Below are 9,325 nucleotides of genomic sequence, written 5' to 3' on the forward strand. Positions count from 1 at the left end.
CTCTGCATCTCAAGTTCTAAGAACTAACCATTCCCAGTTAGATGCCTCCACACCTGTCCACCCTAGTTCACAACCATCTTTACCCTCGCTCATCTCAAACTTCTCGGACCATCTCAGTTAAGACCATGCCGTTGAGCTCCCTCTTCTCCCTTTCTCTATATCTTAAACACACTTGACACCATTACCCCCTCCTCCTCTCTCAGATGCACAGGAGACCCTTCCGACCAAGCCCTTTACCACAATCATCCTCTCTGTCTCTCTAATCTTTGATACTGGCTTCTTCTCTGATGCCTACAAACATGCCTCTCCTTCTGAAAACAAAAATAAAAACCCTCAAGCTATCAACCTATATGATAGGTAGCTCTCCTCCCTTTCACAGCCAACCTCTGCAAGAAGCTGTCTACACCCATTGCCTCCACATCCTTGTCTAGCACTCTCGTTGTGACTCCCTCCAACCTGAGTTATAGCCTTCACACAACTGAAACCAGTGATCTTTTAACTGCCACATCTCATGGCCTTTTCTCAAACTTAATCCTTCTCATCCTTTGCATATGACACTGCTTGTTACCCTCTTCTCCTAGATACTCTTTTCTCTGGGTTTCTGTGATGCTGCTCTCTCTCTCAGGGCCCTTCCTATATATCTTTCATTTCCTTTCACTTCCTATATATCTCCTTTGCTAGTACATCATGCAAATGCCATACAAAATAATTCTTGCATGCTCCCCAAGGCTCTGTTTGGTCCCTCTTCTATTCCCTCTTTACACTTTCTCACTGGGTAGCCTCATCAAGAACCCTAGGTTTGATAATCATATCTGTATAGAGATGAATCTCACATTTGTATCTAGCCCCAGTCTCTCTCCTGTGTCCCAGGCTATTTATTAAATATCTCAAACTCTTAACACCAATTTGGGATTGAATACGAGCCCCATCGATGGAGAGTCTACTGCCATCTATCCTGACTAGTAAAGTCAAGGCACTTAGAGCTCAGTACTAACCAGAGTGAGTGAGGTTTGGTCCTGTAAAAGGGAAACGGGAAGCCCAGGAAGATGGTGGTGCTATGGGGTCATGTTACGCTGGCTGTCTCTTTAAGACAATAACACAGAACATGGGTATGATAGTACTATCAGATTTGGGGACCTTGACTTAGAGGCTTTTTGTGAAAGTAGTGGGTTCAGGGATCTGGCTATGGAAGATCTAAGCCTGCTTATTATGGGAAAATGGACTGACCAAAAAGAAGCCCAGAAGGATGTATGCACAGTAGAGGGAGAGTTTTACTTGGGCTACCATTTTAGAAAAGAAGCTATTTGCTCCATAGAAGGGAAGATAAGGCAGAAGGTGAGGGGGATGGCAAATCATGAATTAGACCTTATTCCCAATTTAGTGGTAAGAGTCCCATCCATCTTTTTCTCTTCACTCACATAGCCACCACCCTAGCATAGGTTCTTAGTACTTCTAACTGCCTAGACTATTGCAATAGCCTATGAATTGGTCTCCCAGTATCCAGTCTCTCCCTCAAACCATCCTCTGCATAGCTGCCAAAATGATATTACTAAACATAGGTCTAACCACATCCCTCAAGTTACTCCCTATTGTATCTAGGATAACACATAGACTCCTGTTTAGTATTTTAAGTCCTTCACAATCTGACTCCAACCTATCTCTCTAGGCTTATTACAAGACTCTCCTCCTCCACACATTCTCCCATCCAGCCAAACCCTCCTATTAGCTATTTTCCTTCTATAGGATATTCCATCTCAGTGCCTTAGCCTAGGTAGTTTCCCGTTGCTGGAATTCACATCCTCTACACTTCCACCTCTAAGAATCCCTAGCTTCCTTCAAGGTCAAGCTGGAGTACGACCTCCTACACAATGCCTGTCCTGATCCCCCCAGCTGCTAGTGCCTTCTCCTGAAAAATGTGCCTTGTATTTAGTTTGCATATATCTAAATATCTCTATCTATCTGTTTGCTTCTAGTAGGCAGTGCTAGTAAGTTCCCTATACACAAGAGTGTGCTGGTATGGTTGTTGTCCCTTATTCTTGAAGAGGACCAAAATGACATCACTATATCATGGTCAAGGTACAGTATGGTCAACTATGGCAGATCAGACCAAGATGAGCTCTGAAGGCTCTACCACAGGTTGGGCACAAATAGTCCATGTGAACATTTAGAGTAGAGATGTCTCTAAATTTGCAAATTTCACATTTCCTTTGAGCTACCACAATTCTACTTTGCTCGCAGAGCACAGCACCTTCTCTGATGAGGGCATGCCATCCTGGACCATCCCATGCCAGTGTCTCCCATGTCTCACAATCGATTCCTGAGATCTGCAGAGAGACCTTGAGAGTATCCTTGTATTGCTCCCTCTAAACACTATGTGAGCCCTTGCCTTGTGTTTGTTCCCTGTAAAATAGTTTGTAGGCAAACATACTTTTGCCATTTGAACAACATGGCCAGTCCATTAGAGTTGTGCTCTCTGAAGCAGAGTTTGAATGCCTGGCACTTCAGCTCAAGAAAAGACCTCAGTGTCTGGTACCTTATCTTGCCAGATGATCTTCAGAATCTTCCTTAAACCATTTAAATGGAAGTGACTCTGTTTCCTGGCATGGGGCTGGTAGACTGTCCAGGTTTCACAGGCATACAACAATGAGGTCAGCACAATGACTCTGTAGACCTTCAGTTTGGTAGGCAGCCTAATACCTCTTCTCTCCTGCACTTTCCTTCAGAGCCTCCCAAACACTGAGCTAGCTCTGGCACACAGAACAAGTTCTTGTTAAACACTTGTTAAATGGATGAATAACAAAATGCTGTAACCAGGATCGTACCACCTTCAATTTGAATACATTAGAGTCTCATAGGGGTAGCTTGCCTTTCAAGTACCCCAAATGAAAAAGCAAAGGTAACTTCTGGGGAAAAAAAACTACCACATGTAAGAATTCCCTGAAGCCTAGTATCTAGATATGGGGATTGAGTTGAGCAGTTTCTGCTTGAAAAAGGGAGACAAAAGAGGTGGGAGTCATATGGAAGGCCATGGACACATATAGAAAATGGAAAGGCAAGATAGTTTGGGGGGGAGGGAATATAATAACAGAGGCTGTATGAAGCAGCATTAACATGATGTCCCCACTTCCAGATGTCTTGATGGAATCAAAATCCCAAAGTCAATGTAAGAATTTTCAGCAAATTCTGGTCACTCAATGGGTTGGGAAATCTCCATGCTAGTTAATAAGAACATTCTGAAAGGAAACTAGAAAAATTATTGATAATCCCCACATTCTCTGAGGGACAGTGTCTGTGGAAAACCTCACAAGTTTTCCACAGAAGTTTTCTATCCCATCCACCACTTGGGAAAGGGTAGGAGACTGTATCCACTTGTAAACTGGGACAGGAGGTGATTGGAATACTTGTTTCATTATTATTTACATACTTTACTTCCCCCCACCCAATTAAATGCTTTTGCTATTGGATTAGTGACTTTTACATGGTATGGAAAGCTAGGGCCATGATTTTTCATAAATTATTATACCCGCCCCCCCAAACCATCATATTTAACCTAGAGAAAGGAGAAGGGGGCTTCAGAGCCAATTTTTAGAGATTTCATGGGTCTAGTTGTTAAAATAGCTTAAATAATGTTAGCTGAGTGGTAAGACTGTGGAAAATCTAGTAGAAGATTGCAGAGTGGGTGCTAATCCAGTGTGTGTGTATGTGTGTGTGTGTGTGTATATGTGTGTGTGTGTGCTCTCATTAGTCCTTTTCCCTATTCCCCACCTACCACCACCTCATCTTCATACGTCCTGTCCCCTTCAGTCATCCGCTGCATCTCAATGTGCTCATATTCATGTGAAGGGTCTCCCATGAAGCGGCCCTTCACCACAGACGTCTGGGTGACCATCTCTTCTGTTGCAGGTGGCAGGAGACTCCATTCCATGCAGTTCAAACTGGCAATGACACCCACACCCAGGAACTTGGCTTCCAAGTACAACCCAAAGACAACACTTTACAAAGTGTTTTTCTCACAACAGTTTTAAGTGCATATATTATCCCCATTTTTATACAGCAGGAAGCTGACATTCAGACAAGGGAAGGGATCTATTGAGGTAACACAATGAGTGGCAAAGCCAGGACTTTCATGTATTTCTAACTTAAGTCCAGGGTTTGTCCCTTTACACCACAGTATTCTCCTTGTGGCTCTGGGTTTGAGACACCCTCCTTCAAGATCTTTAGAAAATCTCCTCCAACCTTTATCTTCCTCATCTCCCCTTCTCTCACCTCCTGACTTTAAAAGAAAGCAAAACTTCCCTCAGTCCCATAAACTTAAGCACATACTATGTGCCAAGTACTGTGTTAATAGGTTTACAAAGACAGGCAAAAGACAGTCCTTGCCCTCAAGGAGCTCATAGTCTAATAAGGGAGACAACAGGCTTACACAAACAAGCTGTAGACAGAATAAATTGGAGATAATCAGCAGAGAGATCATATTAGAATTAAGGGGGGGGCAGTGTAGAACCAGAAGAACAATCTACATAGTAATGGCAATATTGTAAAGATATTGTAAAAGACTTGGTGATTCTGATTAATATAATTGTTAAGTTGTATCTGACTAGTCGTGACCCCATTTGGGGTTTTCTTGATAAAGATGCTGGAGTGGTTTGCTATTTCCTTCTCCAGCTCACTTTACAGATGTGGAAACTGAGGCAAACAGGGTTAAGTGACTTGCCCAGGGTCACAGAGCTACTAAGTGTCTGAGGCTGGATTTGAACTCAGAAAGATGAGTCTTCCCGACTCCAGGCCTGGTGCTCTACCCACTGTACCACCTAGCTGCCTTGATAATCAATGCAATGATCTACCATGATTCCAAAGGATTCAAGGATATAAAACGCTGTTGACCTCCAGATAGAGAACTGATATACTCAGAGAGAAAAATGAAGCATTTTTTTCATTTATTTTTCTTACTTTCCCCCTCCCTGAACATGGCTATTGCAAAAATGTGTTTTGTGTGACTATACATATGTGTGCATGTGAAATATGATCCCATACATACATTGGTATCCCACGTTTTACCTTCTAATGGATGGGGGAAGGGTGGAGAGAGAAAGAGAACATGGAACTGAAAATAAAAATAAAATAAAAACATGAAGAAAAAAGAAAGGAAGGAAAAGCCAAGGAAGTCAGAAGTTGGATATGGGGAAGGAGAGAGGGAGAGTTCCAGGCATAAAGGACTCCCATGAAAATGACTGGAGTCCAGGGATGGAGAGTCTTGTGGGAAGAACAGTAAGGAAACTAGATCCAAGAGTACACAGAGAAGTGTAAGGTATGAGAAGACTGGAAGGGGAGGGTGGGTCAGGTTATAAAGGGCTTTGAATGCCAAACAGAGAATTTTATATTTAATCCTGGAGGTGACAGGGAACCACTGCACTGAAGTTTGAGTAGAGGAGTGACGGGATCAGATTCTCACTTTAGGAAGCTCCTCACTAGCCCTGAAACCACCTTTTGGCTACACACGCCTTTATGTCCATTAGTTTCTTCATTGGGCCATCTATGCCCCAAGTTCCCAGATCCTGCTCTCTTGAATAGCAGTAAGGTTCCCTGTCACTGGAACTGTTCAAGGGACATCCAACCATTCTTCAGGAATGTTACAAAGGAGATTCTTGGGTGGTGGAATGTTGGTTTCTAAGATCCTTTCCAATTCTAAAATTCTATGGTTCGTTTTTTTTGTTTGTTTTTTGTTTTTTGGAGAGGGGAAGGCAGGGCAATTGGGGTTGAGTGACTTGCCCAAGATCACATGGTTATTTTTGTGTTAATTGTCTGGGGCAGGATTCGAACTCAGATCCTCCAGACTCCAGGGCTGGTGCTCTATTCACTTTGCCACCTAACTGCCCCAATTCTATGGTTCTACAACCTACTCCCCTCCCACCATCCAAATCAAAACTCTCTCCTTTTCCCCAGATTCCACCCATATACTATCTGCAAGGTTATCTCCTGCAATTTCCCTAGGTTTCACATGTGCCCCACTCCAACTACAATGTACTTGTCTCTTTCCCACAGTCCTCCCTTCCTCTCTCCCTAACCTCTCACCCGCACTTTGCCCCCTCTCTCTCCAGGTCTGCATCCCCTTCTCTCTAGCATACACACTTCCCTAAGCATCCCTCCCCGCAGCACCTCCTTTCCAGTCCACCTTATTCCTTCCTCTTTTAGATTTCATCTCCTAAAATGCCACTCCCGCTCTCCATTCACTCCCCTGCCCTTCCCTTTTCCTGACCAAATTCACTCAAGAACAGTTTTCCTTTACTTTCCCAGGTCCTTCCGTGCCACAGACCCCGGGAACCTCTCCTAGGTCTTTCCTAGGTCCCACTTCTGCTAATCTCATTGCATTTATGGATCACAAGCAGCTGGTGGCAGTCGAATGAAAGCTAGAACCTGAGTTCAAATACTACGACCTCAGACACTTACTAGATGTGTGACCCTGGACAAGTCACTTAGATTCTGTTTGCCTCCAGTTTCCCCATCTGTAAAATGGGGATAATAATAGCGCTTAATAATAGCGGTGTGGTTGTGAGGATCTGATGAGATAATACATATAGAAAATGCTTAGGACAGTGCCAGACCTGGTAGGAACTTAATAAAAGATTTCTACTACCTCCAGTTGACCCCACCCCCCTACCCTTCCTTGGCCCCGCCTTCTCTGTTTAATTCCATTCCTCAACTTGACCCTTCCCCGGGCACCCCTCCAGGCTCCACCTCCTCTCTGGTTCATCGCCTTTCTTCTCTTTGGCCCCGCCCCCCGGGGAAACCCCATCACCTTGGTCTGGCACTCACCTTTTCCTCCCTTCCCCAAAACCATGCCCCCAAGGAAAACTTCCTTTCTGGCCCCGCCTCTATCCTCTCCTGGTCTTTCCCCCTTCGCTCTCCAGGCTCTGCCTCCTCCAAGCCTCATTTCAGCCCCTCTCTCGGCCCCGCCCCCTACCTGTACAGGCTTTTGCGCTCTTCGAGCTGATCTTCGCCCAAGCCCTGCGCGATGTAGTAGTCAGCGACCAAGCCGAGGATCCGGCCCCAGAACAACACTCGATCGTAGCGGTAGTCGCGCTTAACAAGAAGCAGGGAGGTGAGCAGTGAAGCTCGACGGTCGGGGCTTAAGCCTTGCCCGCTGCCTGATGCCAGCTCCAAGGAGAGCAGTAGGCTTTCGGAATCCATCACTCGGACTAATAATCCGCCCGTTAACAGGGGAAGCTGTTACCATGGAGACCGCGAAGCTCCGCCCCGCGGCACAGGAAGTCCAGGTTCCCCAGCAACGGATGCACGCTTCCCTATGTTGCCCCTAGAAACGCGTGGGGCAGTGGGTGTCATGGAGACAGTGCTATAGTTCAGATTTTCACCCTCTCCCAACCTTGGATGTTGCCCAGGGATGTCAGGGTGAAAGGTTGTGCATGTCTCTTAATTTGAACAAAGTTCCCTAATACCTTCTACATGGCTCCCCGTCTAGGCACAGGATAAGCAGCATGAAGACTGCCGGAGGGAATTAAAAGGAAAAAAGAAAATATAAAAGCTATAGCTAAGACAGAAATTAGCTGTGTGGTCTTGGACAAGTCATTCAAACCTCTCTGGGCCTGTTTATTTATATGATGAGGGAGGTTGGACTACATGACTTCTCCTTCCAGGTCTATCATTCTGAGGCTGTAATTGAATACCCCAAGCCAGGATGACCTTTCTGAAGGACCTCCTTAAGAGATCTGTTCCTAAAATTACAGTCTAACCATTTTTGTGAAACAGCAACCTCATATTGCTTCAGTATGTTATACTTTGACTCTTTGATGGCTAAGATCTTCTTTCACCCTTTTTTGCCAAAAGGCTCTTCATTCCTTTATTTGACATTTCTAGAACACTGAAACTTATTTTAAATGATCAGGATCACACATTTCACTTATTTCTGGCCTAGAGTATCTCAACATCTTTTTATAAGGGAGTGGAATTAACAACTCAGAAGTAATTCATAAAAATTCGACCACAATGGTCAGGGGACTGGTAACCATGCTAAACAGGGTTCAATGGAAGGAACTGGATATGTTTAGCTTAGAGAAAACAATGGTAGCTGCTGTTTTTGGAGGGCCATCATACAAAAGGATTAGATTTGTTCTAAATGGCTCCAGAGGGTCAATGGGAGGAAAGCTATCTGATTCATATTTTGACTTGATATGATATTCACAAGTGAAAGTGAATACCTCTGGAGGTGGTGAGTGCCCCTTCCACTATGACTGTAGGTGACCTATAATAGCCTGGACAACCACATCTCAAGATTCCTTTTCCATAACTTGGACAAGGACATGCTACTTCCTCCTCACAAAGAGGTGGCAGATGGACCCAGGGTGCAGATTGAGACATATATATTTTTGGACACAGTCAGTGCAGGATTTTGTTTTGACTATGTAAATTTGTTACAGGAGTTTTGTTTCCCTTTTTCTTTTCAGTGGGGGCAGGAAGGTGATAAGGAGAGAGTGGTGTAAAAAAATTAAATTTAGAAATAAAACCAGTAACTTAGGGAAGATGACTTTTGAAGTCCTTCCCACTTTCTTGACTGCTAAGGAAGGACAAACAACTGTCAAAGGACTGAGCAGGGTCCCACTGGAATTCTAGGAGAACCCCAGGCCCATGCAGCATCCTATCTTTATTATCAATCATCATTTTAAAAGGTTTTTTGATCCTACTTTCTTCTGATTAAAAAGTTTATGAAATCACCCTGGTCCAAGTCCTCTTTGTCAAGCCAAACAGAGCCAGGTAATTACTTGCCTTTGACAAACATTGTGCATATTCTGTATCAATATAATTTTAACTCCAGACATCTGTTCTGTTACCATGTGAGAAAAGCCCTTTTATTCTAGCTGTATCTACCTTAGAGCAGAAAATATAGTCTCTATTCATCAATAAAGGCATATCCCCTAAAATACAGAAAACTGAAAATTTAGAAAGCTTGACCCCATAGTATGGAAAATAATCCATGAAGTCCCCTCTGGTAGGAGAATAAACCCTTCTCAATCACCCCATGGAAAAGTTACACCACTGTTATTAAAAAGGGTGGGAATACAGGTGCACCCAATCCCAATGTGGGTCAAGAGTCTGTGCTCCTCATAGATGAGATATGGGAGCATACTCAGCCAAAGTATGAGAACTGCTGCGTTTCCTGGTCTGTACAGTAGGTGGAGACAAGAAACCAGTTACCCTGCTGGCTGTGATAAAGGACAAGTCAGGATCACCAACACTGATCAGTTTGAAAAAAAAAATGCTAAGAATGAAGATTTCTAAGCATAATACTGCCACCTGGGGTAGGCCATCTGTG

General features: G+C 44.0%; 1 protein-coding gene across 1 annotated transcript in view; it reads right to left on the minus strand.

Annotated features, from left to right (window-relative positions):
- The window catches only part of RSPH9 (radial spoke head component 9), a 23,180-nt gene extending 15,978 nt beyond the window's left edge, over positions 1-7,202 (minus strand). The window contains exons 1-2 of the mRNA XM_069065881.1: positions 6,962-7,202; positions 3,770-3,935 (exon numbers count right to left, since the gene is read on the minus strand). Coding sequence (XP_068921982.1) covers positions 3,770-3,935; positions 6,962-7,188 — 393 coding nt within the window. The 5' untranslated portion in view covers positions 7,189-7,202. The remainder of the gene's footprint in view (positions 1-3,769; positions 3,936-6,961) is intronic.
- Positions 7,203-9,325: the final 2,123 nt, after the last annotated feature.

This window comes from Petaurus breviceps, unplaced genomic scaffold (genome assembly GCF_028583685.1).
Source record: "Petaurus breviceps papuanus isolate PSGF00001 unplaced genomic scaffold, PetGlider_PUasm1.0 90701, whole genome shotgun sequence".
In the NCBI taxonomy this organism is placed as follows: Eukaryota; Metazoa; Chordata; class Mammalia; order Diprotodontia; family Petauridae; genus Petaurus; species Petaurus breviceps.